This window comes from Lepidochelys kempii, chromosome 27 (genome assembly GCF_965140265.1).
Source record: "Lepidochelys kempii isolate rLepKem1 chromosome 27, rLepKem1.hap2, whole genome shotgun sequence".
Lineage (NCBI taxonomy): Eukaryota > Metazoa > Chordata > Testudines > Cheloniidae > Lepidochelys > Lepidochelys kempii.
In genome coordinates, this window is record NC_133282.1 from 16,191,630 (window position 1) to 16,214,895 (window position 23,266).

The 23,266-nt window shown below is 57.1% G+C and overlaps 1 protein-coding gene across 1 annotated transcript; it reads left to right on the top strand.

The window, feature by feature from the left end:
* Window positions 1-278: 278 nt before the first annotated feature.
* On the top strand, window positions 279-22,265 carry GRB7 (growth factor receptor bound protein 7). Its single transcript, XM_073325621.1, has 17 exons — window positions 279-346; window positions 2,166-2,210; window positions 3,165-3,420; window positions 5,094-5,292; window positions 6,262-6,403; window positions 12,897-13,053; window positions 13,468-13,589; window positions 14,124-14,201; window positions 15,264-15,401; window positions 16,355-16,465; window positions 17,044-17,142; window positions 17,462-17,542; window positions 18,901-19,017; window positions 19,648-19,708; window positions 20,630-20,717; window positions 21,534-21,627; window positions 22,028-22,265. Exons 4-17 carry the CDS (start codon window positions 5,102-5,104, stop codon window positions 22,172-22,174), a joined length of 1,626 nt encoding a protein of 541 aa, XP_073181722.1. The 5' UTR covers window positions 279-346; window positions 2,166-2,210; window positions 3,165-3,420; window positions 5,094-5,101; the 3' UTR covers window positions 22,175-22,265.
* The last annotated feature ends 1,001 nt before the right edge of the window (window positions 22,266-23,266 follow it).

Genomic DNA, 23,266 nt, shown 5'->3' on the forward strand with positions numbered 1-23,266 from the left:
CTGTGCAGAGGGGTCTAAGCGCCACTTAAATATTGGAGGCAAAACCCATTGCTCTTCCTTGGGGAGGTTTTATGATAAATTAATTTAAAACCATAGAATTTGTTGCCTACTAAAGGATCCCAAGTTTAGCAGATTGATTGTGATTGGGAATCATGTCCTCTTTTTCCCAAATGCAGCCACCTCTGGAGTAGAAGGTCACAGCTGTTTGTAACAGTTCACAGCGACACTATATAAGAGGTGCAGTCAGGACGTGAAGGAGAATTTTGCACCCAGTTGAATCTCTGGGGTGGAATGTAGGTCAGCAGAATGCAGTTACCCTAGATTGGAATTTTGCCAGGATACCAAGGTAAACACCTGGATTCCAGTACAAGGTACAAGAGGATTTAATCACCACAAGGGCCTCAGATTTGCATCACATCCATGTGACGGGGACAGTGGGGAAAATGTTCACAAACGCCTGAATGATTTAGGATTGAAGGCCCCTGGACTTTCAGTGCCGAAGGCCATGCCTTCCTCGCTTACCGGAGAGTCACCCCGTGCCTGCGTGCAAAGAGTGCCATTTTCCAGATAGCCGGCACGCTTTATCCTGCAGGGTCAGCACAGTCTCCCATCCAAGCACAAACCCAGTGTAATGCTGTTCTGGTTCAAGACGAGTCAAAGGCCTGGGATCTGCCACCCACTGCCCATTACCCCCCGACCTCTCCCCCATGCAGCAGCCCCCCACCCCATGCCAGGGGGCTGCAGTGGGAGAAAATGCCCGGCATGGTTGGGTGGGTTGTGGTCCCACGCCCAGTGTCTCGGTGGTGCCTGGTAGTGCCCGTTGCACAATCCGCCTGGCGATCACTGCTTTGTTTTGCAGTTTGTCTGGGGTGGGTGGTTGTTTTCAAGCCGGGATAGAAAAGGCAGGAAGCCGTGAGGGTGAATCACAGCTCAGGGCCCGCCTTAAAGGAACCCTGCCCCTTTCCCCTCGGGCCAGGGTGGCTTGAGTCAGAGCAGAGCGGGGGAGGGAAGGAAACAGCAAGAAGTTGCCAAGCTGAGGATCCAGGTGCCCCTGTCCCCTGGCCAGATTTGATGTTCCCTCCTCCTTCCGGCCCAGACCCCCGGCTGGATGGGCAACATTGCTGTGGCTGGAGATGTTGGTGTGGGGAGGGGCTCCGACTGGCTGGCGGGGAGCCTAACATTGCAGGGGGTGCCGGCGTGGCAGGGGAAGGGTCCCTCCCCCGACATGCCCATGGAGCTGCAGACGCCTCCAGTTTAATACTCCAGTGATTTTAACGATGTTCTCCCAGGCCCATAAAACCTGTTTGTTTCCTGACACTGGGGGGAAGGGGGGGCGCTGTATCTCCCCCAAACTGCGGCCGCGGCAGCCAGAATGAATTGGGCTTGTTGGGCCTTCCCTTCCTTGCCCCCGGCAACGGGGTGCTAGGACAGCTAGCTTGTAGACAGCATCCCCCCAAAGCAGAGCTAGAAGGGTTAAATCGGGGACCAGGGGCCGGCTTATGTGTGTCCACCCCCCTGCCTTTGGAGTCCCCTACTAATCTCCACTGGGCTGGCACAGCCCTGGCATCAGCAGGCCGAGCTTCCCTCTCGCCACGAGACACCCGCCCTGCCAGCCACAGGCCTCAGCCTGCCCTGGAGAGACAAAGGGGCTGACTGTGGTCGTGCAGGCCCCCAGACTCATAGCAGGCCTGGGTTGCTGCGTGACAGCATCCGGCTACCACTCACCGGAGCGGGGGATCCAAACGGGTGACAGGCTCTGTGGCCCACAGACAGCCCCCTGGAGCCATCCAGTCCCCATGCAGAGCTAGAGGGGAAGTCTGGTCTGGCAGGCAGGACGCTAGTTGAGCAGTGGGGTCAATTCTCAGCTCTGTTACAGACTCCCGGGACAGGTTGCTTGGCCACTCTGTTTCTCAGTACCCCACCTGTACCTTATGAAAGAACTGTTTCAGATTTGGCCCTGACTACTTTAAAGTTTAAGCCTGGCTAGCCAGAAGGCTGTCTGATCACTGTACACTGGGGATAAAGCCCTGCCCTGCGACACGGGGTGTGGTGATGAAAAGCCATTGGTAGTTGAAAACCCACCAGACTCCCAAGTCTCTCTCCCACCATCTCTCTGAGCGGGGCACACCTCCCTTGTCTTTATTGTCCTTGTCTTTATTCCCCAGCACCACGCTTCGGCTTCACCTTCCCTGGGAGCCAGGAGAGGTCACGTATGTAATTAGCAACAGAAGACGCCAGCAATCCTGTTTCCTCCAGATCGATCCCTCCAGCACGGGGCCCTGCAAATTATTTCAAGCATCCCCAGGGTGGTCAGCCGTGCTGAGACACCAGGGCGTGGGAGGGAGTCCTCTGTCGCTGGGGTCGCAGCCTGCAAATAGGGGGTCATAGAATCATAGAATATCAGGGCTGGAAGGGACCTCAGGAGGTCATCTAGTCCAACCCCCTGTTCAAAGCAGGGCCAATCCCCAATTTTTGGCCCAGGTCCCTAAATGGCCCCCTCAAGGATTGAACTCACAACCCTGGGTTTAGCAGGCCAATGCTTAAACCACTGAGCTATCCCTCCCGGGGTGTGATGGAAGGAAGAGGAGACGGCTGAGCTGATAGGAACAGCTGTGTCGTGGGAGCTTTGAACGGGTTGCGTCCTGCTCTCAGCTGGGTTGGCATGAATCCTGTGAAGTCAGGGGAGTAACAGGGATCAGAAGCTGGCCCCAGAGCCTACAGGACTGGCCTCATTATCCAACCCACCCAGTGTTTGTTTCACGCTCCGGCCGGCCTGTCTCAGTGGTCACCAGGCCTAGTGGCGAATCTGGCTGCTCCAGCTTGTCTGACTCCACCACAGCTTCCCCATCTCAACCCCGTGTCCCACGACAGCCCCCGGACCCAGATGGAGGGGGGCAGACGCAACATCACGGCAACACAGACAAATCCAGAAAGCTGCTTTTCTAACCTACCCGTGGCTCTTTGGAGCCCAGCCACCACGGTGATGGGCACCTTAGGAATTCCTAACTGAGAGTCTTCGGGCCAGCTGGAAGGGCCCGGCAGCCCAGGAGCGGCCAGTGGGGATCATCTGGACATCCCAGTCCAGGCTGCTAGCCTGTTAGACCAATGGCCCCTTCAGCGATCAGCTAGATGGAGCAGCTAACTGATTGCCTCTGTGTCTGTAGATCTGCCTGGACAGAGGCACCCGGTCCGGGACGGGTAGACTGGGCCATGCCCGCCCCAGTAGCAGCTATTCCACAGCAGAATGTGTGGGCAATGCCTGCCCTGACCTCCACGGCCAACACAAACCTCTGGGCAAGGTGGAAAGGGACCCAGTACAGAGGAAACACGAACGCTGCCTCCGACCCGGCTCTAGATCCCACCAGCCTCTAGCCAGGCCGCCTGCACGCAAGCACGTGGAGGAGGTCTGCAGTGAGAAGGGTGGGGCTGTGTTGAGTCACCTGCCCACACGCTGACTCATCCCTTTGTTGTGGATCAAGGGAAAACAATGGGCCACCGCAGACTTGGGAGCCAGTGCCCTGTGGAGGCCAGCTGCCGGATCGTGGCCAAAGGGGCCAGATGCCAGTGCCCCCTGCCTCTGATTCTGGCTTTGCAGTTCTTCCTTCTGGTGCCTGGCACGTTGGGCTGCCCCTGGGGTGTAGCCAGATGGGCTCTGGCTCGTGCCAGCAGTGTAGCTGCTCTTGCCGGAGAGCTGAGCATGGGGCAACCCGCAGCGTGAGTCAGTGATTGACACCCAGCATAGGCTGCCAGCCTGGGATATTGGCACCTGTAAAAGCCCGGTACAGCTGAGCTGGCCAGGCTGCCGGAGAGCGCAGGCACGGAGCAGGGGAGATGGAAGGGGACACTGGTCCGTTTCTGGAGGCGCCAGAGAGCATGATACCCGGCCTCAGCAAATGTTTCTTTAGGGCTAAACCAAATTTGGTGCTGATGGGCTGAGATGGCAGCGACTCCATGTGCAATGAGCTGAGTGACACATGCATGAGACTGGTGCACACTTAGTGAGAGTGCATGGAGTCCATGTGCAATTAGCCGACTGACTTGTGCAATAGGGATAACTGTGCCCAGAAGACCTGCCTGATTGCTTAAAATTCCTGGCCAAGGCGCCGGGGGCACCCAATGAGCCTGACGGGACAGCACCACAGGCGGGGCAAGGTTCCTGCACAAGCCAGCTTGCCTGTGTGGCTCAGCAGGGCCTCTTACCACTGGGCCTCTCCAGCCCTTGCCTGCTAGGGAACAGACCCAAACCCACTATCTTGGTTTGGGCCGGCGTCAGCTTTACCCGAGTCATCTGACCCAGTTGCAATAAGGGATGTGGCCCGAGGTTGTTGCTATAGCAGGGGAGGGGTTGCCCCGCTTCACGCGGCAGGGATGAGCTAACAGGAACCCAGCCCCAGCTCAGGGCACACTCCAGGGGCACGCGGCTGGCCCTCCAGGGGCAGGAAGGGTTCTGGCAGGTTTGGGTACTTCATGCTTTGCCTCGGATGGGGCTTTCTCTTTGTTAGGGCCAGAATCTGGTCTTAGCCACACTGGTGTAACGTAAGCTACAGCTTTCCGAGCCGATGAAGCGGCAGCTTGGCTCTTTGGGGTGCAGGCACCGTGGGGGTGGGGTGATCGCTGCGCTGCCCTGTGCCGCGCCTCGGTCACAGATGGTCACCTGGGGGTGGGAGGTCAGAGAGAGGGAATCCCCCCCCGTTTGGCTGGTGCCTGGGTGCTCCCTGCCAGCTGCCTTTCCCCGGGGTTTCTAGGTGCCCAACCTTCCTATGGGCGCTTAGGCCTCATTCCCCAGCTTGGCCCGTTCCTGAAGCAGGGCAGCGCTCTCTGCCCCAGGCTGGAGGAAGGGGGTGCGCCTCAGTGCAGCTCCCCGTGGCAGGAGATTCAGCGGCAGCGCGGGGTGTGGGTGAAGGTGCATCCAGCCTTCTTCTGTGCTGAGCAGGGGTGCCCCCTCCCCAAAAGGCCTCGGTGCCTCTAGCCCAGCAGGACACAGGCTGTGGCTGAGCCTGCCGCTCGGCATGGCGGGTGGGGAAGGTGCGGTGGTTTGAAGAAAGCCACAGAGGCACGAGTAACCATCCCAGTCTCCTCCCTTCTCTCTGCAGATAATGCCATGGACCTGGCAGCACTGCGGAACGACCTGCCCACCACCTTGGACAACCTGTACCAGGGCCACCTGGAGCAGGACCGAACCCGGAGCCTGTCCAATGGCCATGCCTTCCCCACCGGCGAGCGGGACAAGGCCGGGCTGCTGGCCGGCAGCGACGTGAAGCGCTCACAGCCGCTGGTCATCCAAGTCAACAGGTTAGGAGCAGGGCATTGTGGGGAACTCCGTCCTGCCCTCCACAACGGGGTCCCATGATTTTCCCAGCAGTGTGTCTGGCCAGCCCCAGGGGGCTGGGGGGAGAGTGAGTGTCTCTGTCCCCTTGTGGAGCTGTGATGCCCTCACCACCATTAGCCTCCAAGCCACATGGTCCTGGAAGGTCGATCATGTTAAAATACAAGACTGGGAGTCAGGACTCCTGGGTTCTATGCCCAGCACTGGAAGGAGCATGGTATCTAGTGGTTAGAGTCAGGTGGTGGTGGCTGAGAATCAGGACTCCTGGGTTCTATGCCCAGCACTAGGAGGACCATGGGGTCTAGTGGTTAGAGGGGTGGCTGAGAGTCAGGACTCCTGGGTTCTAGTCCCAACTCTGCCACTGACTGGCTGTGTGACCTTGGGTGAGTCTCTTCCCCGCTTCATACTTCAGTTTCCTCCTCTGCAAAATGGAGGCTTGTGCCACAAGCCTCCCCCATGGGGAGGGAGGGGAGCATCAGCTGGTGGAGGGATCCAGCAGGAGGAGACAGGGGTGCAGCCTGCAAGGAGGGAGGCTCCTTCTTCGCCTTTGAGCCTGGATGAACAGCACTAGGGAGAGCCAAGGGGTTTAGAGTTAATTATTAACTCGCCCGCCCACCTCTGGATCTCAGCGCTGGGCCCACTCTCCGGCTGAGGGAGTGCACGGCGCGTCCCTTTAAGAGCAGAGTGAAATCACCAGGCCTGCGGCTGCTGCTGACTGGGGCGGAGGTAGTTTTTGTTGGCACAGCCGTCAGTCTCTGGGGAGGGGCTGCAAGGGTCCGGGCGCCCGACTACCTTCAGGCTCTGGATACTTTGGGCCCGATCCTCCACGCTTTGTGCTGTTGTTTGCATCGGAACGTTGTATGGCTCCTGTGATCTCAGTGTGGTTCACATGCCAGGCCCCTGCGCCCTCACCCCAAACCTCTCCTTTCTGGCAGGAAGTTGAAGGAGGAAGAGCCGCGAGCCTCGTCGCTCCCGTCCATCCCCAACCCCTTCCCCGAGCTCTGCAGCCCCTCCAAGTCACCCATCCTCAGCAGCCCCTCGGCAGGGCAAGGCCCGCAGTGGGAAAGCGGCCCCCACGTAAGTGCACCGGCTCAGGGGCTGGGAGGGCAGGGCAGCTCCTGGACGGGTTTGCGGCGTTAGCCACAGTGGTGGTTGGACGCACAGGGAATCAATGGGCCTGCGTGCCAGGACACCTGGGTTCTCTCCCTGGTTCTGGCACGCGGTGGAGTCTAGTGGTTGGGGCAGTGGGGTTGGGCGTCAGGACTCCTGGGTCCTGTTCCCAGCTCTGCCGCTGACCTGCTTTTTGACCCTGGGTGGGTCATCCCCCTGTGCTGGTGCCCCATCGAACTCCTGAGCTGAGTCTGGCTGGGGTGTGCAGGGCAGCTGGGCATGACGGGGCTTGATGAGGCAGGCGGTTGGTTTCCATAGGGATGGTCGGCATGGATCCCGGTGTGTTTCGGCGACCCAGGCCCCCACAAGCTTGTAATTATAGGTGGGACAGTTTCCAGGCACCCTTGGAAACTTTCCAGCACTTCCCACCTGACACCTCCCCAGGCAATCACCTGCCTCTGAGCCGGGCCCAGCACAGCCGCTTAACCCGTGGTGTGCCGAACACTGCACCCTGAAAACACCAGGTGCCCCAGCACGGTGTGGCCCGCCCAGTGCACCCGCCCCCGCTGGAGACCCGGATCAGTGCCCCCTTGTGCAGAGACTTTGGTGGGCTGGTACTGGGGGCGGGGGAAGGGGCTGTAGTAGTTAGCCATCGGGGCCCCACTGTGCTGGGTGCTGTATAAACCATCCCTGCCCCAAAGACCTCCCAGTCAAGCCAGATGGATGAGACGGGTTGGAGCAGGCCCAGGAGAGCCAGGGAACAGCTGGGAAATGCAGCTGAGTCTCTGCAGGAGCAGGTGAGCTGAACCACAAGGGAGGGAAGTGGCTGCTCTTTCTAGGCTCAGTTCCCTTTCCCTGACAAATCTGATTGGCTTTGCTCTCTGGTCCCCGGAACTTGTTTTTCTCAAGATCTGGACCAATCGTGGTCACTGAAGATTTCACGGCACCTTTCGCGAGAAGCCAGGTTTTTAACTCCTGGCTTTCTGGCCAAATCCCAATTTGGAAAGCTCCATTCCCCCTTGCTAAACTCCCCCTACAGTTCAGTACCTTTCTTCACTCCCTGCCCTAAAGTATTAGGCAGTGTTGCTGAGGCCTTGCTCAAAGTGCTGACATGTTCCACCCCAGAGGTGGCTGCATTTCAGCAGGTTGGGATGGTGGACTCTATTTCTTCCACGTGAGCAAAGTGCTTTGGGATCCTCTTGGACGAGAAGCCCTCTAGACATGTCAGTCTCTGTACATGTGTCGGTCTTTGGCTGTTCCTTCAGGTTCAGAGGGACAACTGGACATAGCCCAGGGACTCTGTGGGTTTTGACGCTGGCAGTTACCCTGGGTTGGGTGGGGAGAGTGGAATTATGTGTCTGGAAGAATCTCTGGACGTCTCTAGGAGGTCTGTGTGTCCCGACGTGCTCAGATCTTGGAGCCAATTTACTGACTCGCCAGCAAGGAATAAGATTACGATTAAGGGCTTTGGAGAATAATAACTATAAAGGTTCCCTTGCCTTTCATCTGGAGCATGGGTGCTGCTGGGTGAGCGAGAGGGGGCACTGGGGTGCTCTAATCCCTGGGGGACTTGATCAGTCAGGAGGAGCAGCGGTGGGGTCAGGGTGGGGTGAGGAGCAGACAGCCAGGGGGAGGGGATCACATAGCCATGGACTGGTCACTTTCTCACAGGATTACCCTGGTGCCGGCCCCGGCCCTTCCCATTGCCCCCAGGGGTGTTGTCTGCGTGCTCCATCGTACATTTCCATTGCACTTTAGGATCCCTCCTCTAGGGGCATCTCACCTGCCCGGAGTGCAGGTAGCAGGTGTCAGGGTGGTTCTGGGGAGCCCTTGGGTAGGGGACAGCTCAGCCCCCTCCCATGGAACGTCAACGAGCCTTAAATCAACCCAGGGCTGCCGCAAGACCCGAATCTCCCCTGGGACGGTGATGGGGTTGGGGTTTGGACCTCGGGTGCAGCCCTTCGCCCCCAGGGCTGGGTTAGCTGAGCGGGCCGAGGGTGGGAGCTGGTGTCCCTCCCCCACACACTGGGAGGTGCTGCTGAGAGGCCAGCGCAGCCATCCCGACAGACTGTGGGGGCCACGAGCCAGGGGCTCCTCAGCCTGTGGGACGGAGAGCTGGCTGTGGCAGCAGCATGAGGCCTAACACGCTCGTGACAGTCTCCTCCCACCATCAGCAGCTCAGAGGCCTCAGTACAGCCCCAGCCGGGCAGCGCCCTTCCCCCAAGCTGAGGGCCTACCACACAGGGGCCGTGCTGGCCTGACTGTAAATCAATCCCCTTTTGGCAGCACACCCCCCATATTTCATGCGCCCCCCCACAGCTCCAATGACCCTGGGAGACCTGTCAGGGCCATTCCCAGGAAGCCCACGTCACTGTTACCATTGCGACCCTATGCCAAGGACAGGCTGCCCCCAGGCTGTGAGCTCGGGGGGCAGATGGTTCCCAAGGCCTCTCCGGCAGAGGGGACAAGCAAGCGGGACCCCTGTTCCCTGGGGTCAGCAGCATCGGAGTAGACAGAGCCCAAGAAGCCAACGCCTTTGGCTTTGATTTGGCCTGGCTGCTGGCTGAGGAAATTCAGCACTTCCCGGAGGGAAGCGGATGAGCCATCACCGAAGGGAAGAGCAGGGAGGTGGGCATGGGATGTTCATGGGTTTTCGACACCTTGCTTCTCTCCGGGCTACAGAGGTCCAGTGGTGCCGGGTGGATAATGCCCATGGCAGGCCAAGCAGGGGCCGTCTGGGGGCTCAGAGCAAGGGGTCCATGGCACACATAGCCAAAACATGTCCCAGAGGCAGCAGGGATCAGCACCTGGACTGGTTTCCTGCCAGGCAATGGCCCCTGGATAGAGATAAAAGGAGCCAAGCAGCGGGTGCCACGTGGGGCCAGCCCAGGAACTGCTTTATTGCAGCCCTAACGACCGTCTGCCCCCTCCGTGTGCAGACGCTCAGGGCATGGCTGGTGTCTGCAAAGAGCAGCTCAGGTGGTTGGTAGAGAGCAGCCAACCACAGAAAGAGCCTCCCCGCACCCGCCCCTAGCTGGTAGAACCTGAAGGAAGGCACTGAAGGAAATCTGAACCCTCCCTGCAAAGGTCACGAACTTCATGGCACGTGGGAGGGGGGAGCCTGTGGCTTCAAGACAGTGGCTGGCAGCCTCCCAAGCCACCCCAGGGCCTGGGCTGCCCCCTGCTCCTCCCCGCTAGGGCCTGCCTGGGAGTTAAGTAGCCTGCGTGCCGTTCCCTTAGCTGCTTTGTGACCTGTGCCTCAGTTTCCCCTCCCACCCTTCCTTAGTTCTATTGCAGTGGTGCCGAGGGGCCCCAGTCACAGACCAAGGTCCAATGGTGCTAGGCGCAGTACAAACGCAGAACAAAGAGACGGTCCCTGCCCCGAAGAGTTTACAGTGTCACAAGCCCTTTGGGGAGCGCCTGTCTCTCCCACAGGCTGGGCAAGGGGCGCCTCTCGCTGTGTATCTGTGCAGTGCCTGGCACCATGGGGCCTCGTCACAGCTGGGGCACAGAGAACAGGCACAGTGGGCCGGCTCTGCAAAGGGCATTGTTAGACGGACGTCCCCGCGCGCTGTGCCAATTCAGCAGGTGCTTATCCCCCTCTGGTGGGTTAAACGGGGACTAGCAGGGAGGATTCGGGTCTCAGCCTAGCCCAAGGCGCTGCTGCACTTCGATGTCGTTGTAAATTCCTTGTGGGCAGGGTCCAGCCATGATGCTGCTTCCTGCCAGGATCCCCTGGCAGTGGATGGTCTAACAGGGATGGGAATGGGAGGCTGGACATCCAGGTTCAACTGCTGGCTCTCTCCCAGGCTTGCTTGCAGGACCTTGGCCACCTCACTTTGCCTCCATTTCCTTGCTCAGAGCGATGCTCCAGCTCCCTCCAGAGAGGCTGTTTGGGTTCAGTGCTGGGGGACCCCGCCACCCTCCTGGCAGACAGCCCTGTGAAAGGGCTGTAAGGTTAGAAACTCAATGAGCTGGTTATGTTCGCAAAAGCTCCCCCCTCCCCGGCCCCTAGCTGACTCACTACACACCTCAATTTGCAACCAAGTACTGTAATGAGCATGGACCACTGAGCCAGGAATAGAACCCAGGAGTCCTGAACCACTAATACCTGCTCTAGCCCCTAGATAATGCTCCCTCTTAGAGATGTGAATAGACCCCCGGAGTCCTGAACCCCTAATACCTGCTCTAGCCCCTAGATAATGCTCCCTTTTAGAGATGTGAATAGACCCCCGGAGTCCTGAACCCCTAATACCTGCTCTAGCCCCTAGATAATGCTCCCTTTTAGAGATGTGAATAGACCCCCAGAGTCCTGAACCCCTGCTTGCATCACCAGACGATAGTCCCTCCTAGATTTGGGAATAGGACCCAGGAGTCCTGATGCATGCTCTAGCCCCTAGCCCACTCTGCTCCAGTATCTTTGCACTGTTTATTTTCTCTTTGTTGCTGGAGAGATTTGGGGCCCAATCCTGCACCTTGGGATTCCTGCCTTTGACTGTGACGGGAACAGGACCAGCCAGCCCACCCCCAAACTCTGCTGGCAGCTGACACTTGTCTATTGACAGGCCTACTTCCAGCTAGTGCTAAGCAGCTGGTCATGGGGTTCCTCTCCCCACAGTGCAAGGGTGCAGCGTTGGACCCCTAGGGAATGCTACTCATTGGCCTTTCCTTCCCCATCCGTATCCCGCCCCAAGCTCCAAACCCCCAGCAATCTTTCCCCTCCAGAGGCCCGGCAGGGAACCTCACACCCTCTGTATTCTTGGGAGCAGACCCAGCCTGTTACTCATTAGCCAGCAGTGCCCATTCCTTTGGGGGAGGGAAGGGGTCAGCATAGTCATGCCCTGGGGATATCGCTACAGGGCGGAGCCTGAGCCGCATCCACTGCCCTGGTGTCACCAAGCCACACGCTGGGGGATGCAGAAGGTCTCTGCCTGGCCATTTCCCCAGCTGCCCATCAGGCCCCCGCAACGGGGAGCCTGTAACACCAGAAGGATTGTGGGGTGCAACATGGAGCAAGGGGTGTTCAGCCCATGCCAAGGGGCAGTGGTGACATAGCTATCCACTTCCCCCCCAACTTAAGCCAGGACCCTCCTGGGCTATGGGCAGCAGCTGTTTCAGATGAGACACATCACGGACTCCCCTCTGGGGCGGGGCCAGTAGAAGCTGGGCTGGGCCAGTCGGAGTCAGGCTTTCTTGCACTTCTACCATCTCTTCCCCAATCTGACCTCTCCCCACAGCCAGAAGCCTGATCCCTGGACTCGCCCCTGTCTCGTTCTGCTGCTTCTGAATTTGGTTCTGGAGCCGAGGGGCGGGCCAGCTGGCCTGCTGCCCAGCCCCAGCTGCATAGAGCCAGAGATCTCCCTCTGTGGCACAAAAGGAGGCTAAGGCTACCCGGTCGCTGGGCAACCCACAGCCCTGGAACCACTTTCCCAGGCGCTGGGAGCAGAGGGACGCCGAAGCTACCCGCTCGCTTACTGAGGCAGCCTGAGAGCCAGGGGGCGATCACAGCCAGAGGGGGAGTTGCTGGGGGCTTCATAGATGAGTTGACGCCAGTGAACAGCAAGAGGGATTTGGGCTCCCAGGGGGTCAATCCTCCCTGTGCCAAAGAGTCAGTGCCTGAGAACTGCTCCATGACCCGGCCTCACGGGAGGGAGACAGAGAGAGCTGGTTTTGGGGAGCGCTGGCTTGGAGTGGGGGGAGGACCCACACCCGGCAGGGACCAATCCTGGGACCTTTTGCTGCAAAAGCACAGCCCGTTAGCACTTGAACTAAAGAAGCACCTCAGTTAGTTGGCTGCAGTAGAAGGTTCTTATCCTCTGCAGGGAGCAGTTACAGCTGCTCAGCCAGCTTGGCCTGGAGCAGTGCATTCCACCCTGAAACCGACGCTGCGATAGTAAATCTCCTGCTTAGGTCTTACTCCGATCTCTTAGCTATTAGAGATCAAGATGAGACCCACCATGGGGGGTGGCAGCTTTCCCCACTGCTACTGGAGGGTTCTTACACCTTCCTCAAAATCATCTGGTGCTGGGCCCTGTCAGGACCTTGGGCTAGATGGATTCTGGGGCTGATTCTGGCTGGCAGTTCCTGTGTGATCCCACAGTGCTGAGCAGGATGCAAACGCCCTGAAACCGACCGAGGGCGTCTTGGGGGGACAATTGCTCTGGCCAGGAGGGGAGCAGGTGCGGAGACAGGGCTTGTTTGCTATCACCCTGCTACCCTGCACACATCACTGCCTCCCCTTGGGAGGGTGATAAACCTCAGCCCAGTTTGGGTTTGCCCTTGGGGCTGGCTGTCAGGCTCTCCACGCCCCATCCTGACCTCCACTGCAGGGACATTGACCCAGCCACTGGTGCATTCAGAACTGAGACATGAGGAGGGGAGGGAACCCAGGGAGTGTCCAGAGTGAGGGGGTAGGGCTGTGGGAGAGGGAAGTTAACCTGGCCTGGCCTCTGCCCCACAGGTGGTAAAGGTCTTCAGCGAAGATGGCACCTGCCGCTCGCTGGAGGTCATGGCAGGCGCCACGGCCCACCACGTCTGCGAGATGCTGGTGCAAAAGACTCATGCCCTCCATGACGACAGCTGGTCCCTGGTGGAGCTCCATCAGCACTTGGCCCTAGGTGAGGAGGCATGTACACCCCCGGGGAACCTTGCACGGCCAGCTTTCTGCACATGGCCACCAGTGCACGTATGCAACTAGGAGCTTGCGGGGAGACGTGCACAGCTGGTTCTGTGCACGTGTGTCCACTAATGCCCAAATGCAAACACGACCTTGCGGGAGCTCACGCTGCCAGGTCTGTGCATGCAACTGCAGGCTTGGGTGAGATCAGGCAAGGGACTATGAATCCCCACAGCACAAGCTCCTACCACTTGTGCTAAGAGAGCAACTTGCTTAGCTGGGGTGGTGGCAAGCTGCTGTAGTCGCTGAGGCTGGCAACTAGAAGGAGACAGGCTGACTCAAGCTAAGCCAGTGTGCTGTGGTGCATGATGGTTGGCAGGGCTCTTCCTTGACCCTGTGGCTTTCTCCTCCACAGAGCGGTGCCTGGAAGACCATGAGTCAGTGGTGGAGGTCCAGGCCACCTGGCCCATTGGGGGAGACAGCAGATTTGTCTTCCGGAAGAACTTTGCCAAGTATGAGCTGTTTAAAAGCTCACCGGTAAGTGCCTGCCGACCTTGCTGCTGGGCGACCCAGCCCGGCATGACCCGGAGGGCCACCCACTGGCCTTTCATGTCTTGGACTCCAGTGGGCGAGATCCAGGCAGCATCCTGGGCACAGAACAGCCCTGCCTGGATAGAAGCCAATCCCAGACACACATTGACCTGACCAGAGGGGACCTGGTGGTACTCAGGGGAAGAATCCCCGAAGCTGCTGGAAGATCTGGTTGCCTTCCCTTCTCCTGAACCCCCAGGGTCCCGGAGCTGCCCAGCTGGGAATGAGCTTTGAATATGCTAAAACAGCTGGACTAAGCATCTACCCTTTACTGCCAGGAAATTAATTCCAGCACCGCCCTGCATTAAATGGACAGCTGCCCAGTGCACCAGGAGGTCACAAGCCCACTGGTCCTGATCCCAGGGGAGCCAGTCTGCCCCCCAGCCAGATGCTGGGGGCTGCTATGGTGCAGCGCCCGTCTGCTGCATTTGTGCTTGCCCCAGAGTCCCCGCTAACAATCTTCTCTCTCTCTGATCCCAGCAGTCCCTGTTCCCTGAGGTGATGGTCTCCAGCTGCTTGGATGCCAACAAGGGCATGACCCACTCGGAGCTCATCCAGGTATGCACTGCCAGACTGCCCTCCTGGCACTCATCGCCGGTGGCCAGTTCTGACTCTAGCCCACATGGTTTGAAGCAGGAAAGTGACCCTGGGAATTGTCCATAGGCACCGCCCACAAGTAGCTTCGCCTTATAAACAGGCATAGCACAAGTTTGTGGTGGGGTGGGGAGAAAGCGAATGCACCTGGGATAAACCCGCCGTGCAGCCTGTTAGTCAGAGAGCTTAATGCTTGAGCTGGATGCCTGATAGCCTCAAGTTATGGGGCCAGTTCAGTATCAGCTCTTAACATAAGAACAGCCGGACTGGGTCCATCAAGCCCAGTATCCTGTCTTCCAACAGTGGCCAATGCCAGGTGCGCCAAAAGGAATGAATAGAACAGGTAATCATCCAGTGATCCATGCCCTGTCACCCAATCCCAACTTCTGGCAAACAGAGGCTAGGGACACCATCCCTGCCCATCCTGGCGAATAGCCATTGATGGACCTATCCTCCATGAATCTATCTAGCTCCCTTTTGAACCCCATTATAGTATTGGCCTTCACAACACCCTCTGGCAAGGAGTTCCAGAGGTTGGCAGTGTGTAGCGTGAAAATATGCTTTCTTGTGTTTGTTTTAAACCTGCTACCTATTAATTTCATTTGGTGGCCCCTTGTTCTTGTATTATGAGAAGGAGTAAATAACACTTCCTTATTTCCTTTCTCTATACCACTCATGATTTTATAGACCTCTATCGTATCTCCCCTTAGTCACCTCTTTTCCAAGCTGAAAAGTCCCAGTCTTATTAATCTCTCCTCATACGGGAGCTGTTCCATACCCCTAATAATTTTTGTTGCCCTTTTCTGAATGTTTTCGAATTCCAACAGATCTTTTTTGAGATGGGGCGACCACATCTGCACGCAGTATTCAAGATGTGGGCGTACCATGGATTTATATAGAGGCAATACGATATTTTCCGTCTTATTATCTATCCCTGTCTTGATGATTCCCAACATTCTGTTCGCAATTCCCAACAATTCCCAACTCTTCCTTCCCATGCTCTCCCCGACCCCTCCTGTCCTGCAGAACTTCCTCAATTCTGGCAGCTGCCCAGAGATCCAGGGCTTCCTGCACCTGAAGGAGGTGGGGCGCAAGGTCTGGAAGAGGTTTTACTTCTCCCTCCGGCGCTCAGGGCTTTACTACTCCACAAAGGGCACATCTAAGGTGAGGCTCAGCAACAGGTCTAGAGGGGGCACCGCAGGAGGGGTGGGGCTGAAGACATCTTATGGCCGTGGGCTTCCTATAGAAGTGGCTAGTTCTTAGTTACTTTGGGTGGAGCGATCCGAATTATGCCCTCTATGAGTCACAAATGAGGCTTGAACCCTGGATAGTTAGCTTAAAGCACGGGATGTACATCTCTTGGACTAAAGGCATAGCTCCCTTAGCTGGTAGCAGCAGTAGGCTCTTATCCCAGTATGAATCGCTGAGTACCCTATCGATGCTACACATATGTCACCCATGTGCACGCTGTGTAGGGCTCTCTCCCCCTCTAGTGGTGGCTGGGCCACACTCGCATATTGATGAGCCTGCTGCAGCCCTTGCTAAGGGAGCAGGAGCTTTTAGTTCAGGTACCGCAGGCCCCTCTAATTCCATCCAAAGGTTCCTGGTTAAGTTCCCCTGCTGATAACCTGCCCAGCAGACTGACGGTACATAAATAACAGCATCCAGAATGAACACGCACTGAGGCTATTAAAGCAGAAGTGATTTTTAAAACCCTTCCTTGACCTTTGATGCCATTTAAATCTGCCCTTCCTTCCCTCGAGCCAGTTATTATCAGTGTTTATTATGGGTATTCCAGTAGCACGCAACAGCCCTGGTCTGCCGGGGGGCCCCGTTTTGCTAGGTGATGTACAAATGCATGGGGAGACCCAAAGAGCTTAGAGACCGATCAGTTTCCCTACCTCTGGCCAGTCGGTTTCCCTTCCTGGTGTTCGTGCTCTAAGGCCACGGTGGCTCCTGGGTTTGAGTCCCCTGTGCCCCATGCTTGGGTCGCGGCGGTGTCTGGAGTCTGGTCTCTCTGGCCCTTCAGGGTGCTGGACGGGAAGTGTCCTGGTCCCCCTGCCCCAGGACTGCCTCCCCTAAAACAGCACATGCTCTTCCTTCCTCTCCTCCCCCAGGACCCACGGCACCTACAGTATTTCGCTGACCTCAACGAGTCCAATGTCTACTTCATCGCCCAAGGGGGAAAACTCTACAGCACGCCCACCGAGTTCAGCTTCTGTATCAAGGTGAGGGAGGCCAGGTGTTTTGAGGGGGTATGGCTGCCACCTGGCACCCTAGAGGCCACAGCGGTAAGTGAAGCAATCCCTGCACAAACAGGGCCAAATCCATCCCTGCTGTAAACCCAGCAGAAGTTAGGATGGTTACACCAGGGGCCCAGGTGCGCAAAGTCCTTCCAGGCGCCTCTTGAGGTGGAAGGGACTGGAGACACACCAGCAGCAACCATTAAGGCCGGGTGGTTAGCGCAAAGGAGGGCTGGGCGCCAGGACTCCTGGGTTGGCTTGCCAGATGTCAGATTGGAGTGTAGAGCAGAGGGGCCTGGGATATCGGGCTTTGTTCCCAGCAATCAGAGAAGATTGGGGTCTAGTGGTTGGGGGCGCGGGACTGGGACTCAGGACTCCTGGGTTCTTTTCCCAGCTCTCCCAGAGACTTCTTGGGGCTAGTCCGTGCCTCGCTCTCCCCTCCCGCTAAAACAGGGCTCACAGCTTGGGGGGCTCGGTTCGCGCTCAGGGAGCTCGGTGCCGTGGCCTCCCGGCCGGCGCTGAAGACAGCCCCCTGCGGTTACCGTTGTCGCTCTGTTCTGCAGCCCTACAAGGTGCGCAGCGGCATGAAGGGCCTCAAGCTGTTCTGCAGCGAGGACGAGCAGAGCCGCACCTGCTGGATGGCCGCCTTCCGCCTCTTTAAGGTAAGAGCCTCCAGCCGGCCCCTGCACCTTGCTGCCAGCCCACTGGCATGCTAGAGCGGACAGCGACACCTGCTGGCGGAAGCGGGGACTGCACTTCGGTTCTGTTTCCTGTGGGAGCTCAGCACCACTTGGGCTGGTGAGGTTAGTGCTGCTACTTAGCACCCCCCCTCTCCCCCCCGCGTTGCGATGGGGGGCTAATTGGCCGGTGGGGGTGCTGCTTGCCTTGCAGCTCATGCCGTTCGCCCGGGGTGAGGCAGTGCCCTGCCGCTGGGCTTGGCTCTGGTGCTGCTGATGCTAACAAGGGCTGTTTCCTTCCCAGTATGGCGTGCAGCTCTACAGGAACTACCAGCAGTCCCAGTCCAGACGCAGCCACCAGTCCTGGATCAGCACCACGCCCCTGGTAAGCGCCTCGCCTGAGCCACCCTGAGGAGCTCCCTTTGCAGCGTTCCCCGCTTTCCCCTGGCCGGCTCAGCGGATTCCAAATTGCAGTGCACGGTGGTGGCCCCATTCCCACATTCTCCCTACAGCCGTCCTCACTGACGTGCTCACAGAACAGGTAGAGCCCAGGTGGGAAAGGATCTGGACAGGCGGCAGCTGTTCACTGCCCTTGTTGTTCCAGGCCGATGTTTTCCTGTGTCGACACCGCCGGATCTCCTGTTAGCACAGCAGAAGATGATGTTTCTTCCCCCTGCAACTAGGGGTGTGGTGAATGCCTTCAGCCTAGAGAGCTGATTGAAAAATGGGGATTTTTCCTTGGCAGTGCATCCTGGGAGGCCCTGGCCAGAGTGCATCCTGGGAGATGTAGTCCAGCTGGGGAGCCTGGCCCATAGAGAAGAATGGCAACATGGGCCAACTGAACTACAGCTCCCATGAGGCACCGTAGCAGCCTTTCCAAATCAAACTTTTTGGGCTTGGGGGTGTTTGTTTTTCAGAAATTTCACATTTTGTGAAAAATGTGTTTCATCAAAATCCCAATTTCCAATCAGAAAAACAGTTTCAATGGGAAATTTTCAACTAGCCCTTCCCCGGGCTCCCCCACCCCTCCCAGGGCGCAGGAGCTGCCCAGCAAGGCATGGTGCTGTTGTTCAAACAGAACTAAAGGCGAGATGGCCTCAGACAGCACCCTCTAGAGGAGTAGCCTGTCAGCACTGGGTGCCGAAGGGAGGACAAGGAGACTGGTGTCTGGATCTGACCAGATGCAACCCTTTTGGGGGTTACATATCAGGTTCTGTCTGCACTGCTCACCAAACAGCATCTCTGTGAGGGCAACCTCTCTGGAGGGCACCTATCGGACCCAGTCACTGGAGAGCGTCAGTTCAAAGTGACGTTCCCCACATGACCTATGCAGATGATGGGGCAGTTAGTTGAAGCAGGGGCTGGGTGGTACCTAATGATGTAGCTGGCCACGAAATGTTTCCTTTAAAATACCCAGGGATCCATGGGCCGTGGTGGGATTTTATGATGCCCATAATGGAGCTTTGATTTTTGAGTCCATTTTGTGCTGCGGAGAGGTGCCCAATGAAGAGCCCTGTTTATGCCCTGAACTGCTACAGCTCAACACTTACAGGCCCCCAGGTCCCTTGCTGAAAGGACTCAGTGCTGACATAATGGGACCCCTCTCAAAGCTGCTTACAGGGCCCTGAACTGTAGAACTGTAGAACTGTAGATCTCTGTCCCACGGCTCCCGTCTTCCAGGACAGGGTCCCCCTTCCCCACCCCCGTGGCTGTTCTCGCCTCAGCTGTTATTTCATCCCACAGAGGAGCATGTCTGACAACACCTTGGTGGCCATGGATTTCTCGGGGTGCACAGGCCGTGTGATTGAGAACCCCAACGAGGCGCTGACGGTGGCCCTGGAAGAGGCTCAGTCGTGGAGGGTGAGTTCATGCTTCCAGGCGGAGCTAGAAGTCAGAGGCCGGGCAGGGAAGCGGGCTGAGGCTGGAGGCGGTGTTGGGGCCGTGCATCTTCATCAAGCTGTCCAAACAGCTTCCAGCTGGTGGCTTATCTGCACAGAGAGCTGCACCGGGTTAGCTTAAACAATTAAACTGTGATATGGGCTGGTGGATGCCGTGTTGTTGTAGACGTGCTGATCCCAGGATAGGAGAAAGACAAGGTGGGTGAGCTGATATCTTATTGGACCAACTTCTGTTGGCGAAAGAGACAAGCTTCCAAGCTCCACAGAGCTCTTCCTCCGGTCCGGGAAAGGTGAGATCATCTCAGCCCAGCTCCATCGGCGTCCAGTGGGATGCTCTGGTGAGGGTGTGGAGACACAGTGCCCTTGCACCAGATTGCAATGAGGCTACGGTAGCCCTCAGATTGCAGCCTCCCCCCGGCTGCAGCCTGCGCTCTCGCCCTCTCTAGGTCTGTCCTATCCTTGCTCCCAGGTCATTCCCAGCATTCACCGTGGCGCTCGTTTCTGGTTTGATTTTCCATGAAAGTAGCATTGTGCTAAGGCCTAATAACAACACCCCATAGTAATGCCCTGCTCCTTGCTTTCCGTGCCACAGAAGAAGACAAGTCACCGCTACAGCCTGCCGATTCCTTGCCAGGGCTCGCCGCTCAGCACAGGTGAGTGAAGACCCCTCTACCCCCTTCGGTTGGCTGAGGGTCACCCAGGGAGACGTCCTTCCCAAAAGGATTCTGGGCTTGATCAAAGGGGAGCCAGAACCAGACGCTGTAGGGATACAATGAGCCCAATTGCTCTGAAGCTCATGTCAGTGCCAAGTGGGTGTGAAACACTAGCAGATCAGGGTGGTTGTGTCTTACACACACCTTGCACTGGTGCAGACGGAGACACGAAGTGGAGGGGAACTTGTTCCAAAAGTGAATTTTGAGATTAAAAAAAACAAAAAGATTTTATAGAACCTAAAACGCCACCCTGGATATTCTTCTAACTTTGGTTATAAGGGAATTTTGGGGACTGAATTGAAACTTTCCCCAGTATCTGATCTACATGGTGGATAAGGGCCTACTACTGCTGCCAGCCAAAGAATGGTCTTGTAGCTAAGATGCTCAGTGGAGACTCATGTTCAATTCCTGGCTCTGCCACAGACTCCCTGAGTGACCTTGGACAAGTCATTTGATTTCTCCGTACCTCAGTTTCCCCTCCTACCCTTTGTCTGTCTTGTCTATTTAGCCCGGGAGCCCTTTGGGGCAAGGGCTGTCTCTCACTCTCTGTCTATGCAGCACCCAGCACAATGGGGCCCTGATCTCATTTGGGGTCAGTGCTACTTTAATTTATTATTTGTGTTAACATAGCACTTAGGAGGTCCAGTCACAGACCAGGACCCCATGGTGCTAGGCACTGTACAGAGGCAGAACAAAGAGATAGTCCCTGCCCCAAAGAGTTTGCCTTTTTTTCTCTTTCTTGCTCTCTCCAATACCCCTTCAGTTTTGCAAACCCACCACGGTATACAAATTTTCTCTGTGAAAGGGTTTGTAAGAGAGTCAGATCAAAAAAGCTTTTTTTCCTCCATTTTCTTTTCTCAGCCATCCATCGAACACAGCCATGGTTTCATGGGCGAATCTCAAGGGAAGACACACAGCGATTGATAATCCAGCAGGGATTAGTTGATGGGTACGGAAAGGCTTTGAACACTGATTACATGGCTTCTATTAACTCGAAGTAGGCATTAACTCAAGGGACTCCCTGCTGCAGGATGTCAGTGAGGCCAAATGCTTAGCAAGGTTCCAAAGACACTTGGACAGCAATTTAATCCCCAGTCTCACAATATTTTCCTTAAAGTTTCCTTAAAGCGCCAGCTTCTGGAGACTTGTGATGACATGAGAATCTGAGCATTTTTTTTTAAAGTGAGTTTCTAGCCCTTGTGGTTGCAGAGAAAATGTGACCCCTGCTACAGGCTCAAAACCAAGAAGGCAAATAAGAAACCCCCAATTTTTAAAAAAATCGTTATTTTTAAGATAAATCTCATACTTTTTGGGGCCTGACTTGCTTTTTGAATAATTGAGGTTGTCAGTACTGCTTTTGTGGATAAGATGAGCACCAGCAGCGACGCTAGAGAGGATAAAGTAAGAAAAGCTTTCAATCTTCATGCTTCAGGGCACCCATCAGTTCTGGGGTCAGGAGGGAATGTCCCTCCCTGGTACAGGGCTGTGCAATTAGGCAAGATTTTATGCCTCAGAGTTATCCAGCACAGGCCACTGTCTGGGACAAGTTCATTGCCAGCTCTCACTGCAAAGGGTTACAGCACCCCTTGGTCGTGGCACGGGTTCGGCTGCTTTCAACAGCATTCCACGTGAGGCTGTGTTGATTTCAGCTGAGCTGACTGAGCAGCTCAGATGCTGCTCTGGGCTCCCCCTGGTGGATAGCAGAAGTTGGGTGGGCAGCGACAGCATATTGGTAACAGCCCCCTCTCTTGCTTTGATTTTTTAGGGTGTTTTTGGTGCGGGAAAGCCAGCGGAACCCCAAGGGCTACGTCCTGTCCTTGTGCCACCTACAGAAAGTCAAGCACTATCTCATCCTGCCAGTAAGTGCCCCTCCCCAGCCCCAGCTGCCACAGACTTTGCCTTCCCAGCAATATGGGTGAGGGTGCTTTACGAACTCGCTCAAGGAGCAAACCCATGGGGAGGAGAGTCACATATAGGAATGGTGTAAAAAGAGCTCCCAGCAGGGAAATGGGGCAGGAGCACTGGCTGTGGGGGGAGCTCCCAGCCTCTCCCTGTGTGAGTCCCTGAAGAGGACAACACTATCAGACAACACTAACCTTGGGAACGCTCCCACTCCCTCCAGTGTCGCCTCCTGGCAGGAGAGGTCACTGAAACAATAGCTTAATAAGTCTGTAGGGGAGCTGGCTGTTCCCGGCCTGCCCTGTCCAAGCATGGGCCAGGAGAGCTGAGCACACACCCTCCCACCCCATTTCTCTGCAGAGCGAGGAAGAGGGGCAGCTTTACTTCACCATGGATGACGGCCAGACGCGCTTTGCCGATCTCATCCAGCTGGTGGAGTTTCACCAAATCAACCGGGGCATCCTGCCCTGCAAGCTCAGACATTACTGCACCCGCGTCGCCTTGTGACAGACCTCCCGGTGGGCAGCAGGGCCCTGCGAGGGGCCACAGCCAACGCGCAGCAAGCGGGACTAGGATCAGCACAAAACTTCCGCCCCTCGCCCCACTTCGGCCGGGCAGTGGCGGCCGCAGGGGCCAGACTTGGCTCGTGCTCCGCCCTCTGCTGGGGTGTCAGTCACCACTCAGCCCCGTCAAGTGAGCACCGGCCAGGTGAGAGGCCGGAATGGCACCCCCAGCGCCCAAGGAGCCCGAAGGACCGAAATTCATCGTTTCAAAGGGAGACCTCGCCCCTGTGCTTCCACCATCTCACGGCCTTGGCTCTCTGCTGCCCCTCCCCCTGTGCCCCCGCTCCCGTCTCTCTCTGCCCCATATCCTTCCACTGTCATCTCTCTCTGTCCCTTCCTGTATCCTTCCACTCCCATCTCTTTCTGCCTCATATCCCTCTGTCCCGTAGCTCTCCATGCCTGTATTCCCCTTCCCACCCGTATCCCTGCGCCCCCAGCTCTGCCCCAATATGCTCTATCTGTTTGATCCTAGAGTCTCTCCTCCCTCCTCACCAGCTACTCAGTGTTAACGGTCGTATTCTGTGTGCCCTTGGGAAGCCAAGCCGGGAGCTTGGGGATGGTCCCGTTTGGTATGTCCCAGCACTCCTCCTGCACAGAGCCCTGGATGCTGTGTCTGCGCCCTCCTCCCTGGGCCCCTGCAGCCTCTTGGCTGGGTTCGGAGCTCCTCGTCCTTTGGGAAGATCTACCCACTCGTGCACTTTCTCCCCTAGGTTCCGACCTCTCTGGCCAGTGACCGCTGGGAGCTGAGGCAAGGGGGTGGTTACGTTGCCTTTCTCTTCAGGTTTCCACTTCTTTCCGTCAGATCAGTGCCAGAGTGGCTCCTTCTAACCTAGAGCACTGGCCTCCCTGCGGGTCGGAGTCCAGACCCTTCTGTGCGCGGGCTGAGGCTCACCTTTCTGCTCCCCATAGCAGCAACCTGCCTGAGGGCAGCCACCGTTCCCCGGCCACGGAGAACTGTATGTCAGTGGCAGCGGACCCTGATAGGTAGTGCAGATCCCATGCACTTGCCCCCTGTGTGGGAGTGGCCATGTCTCCC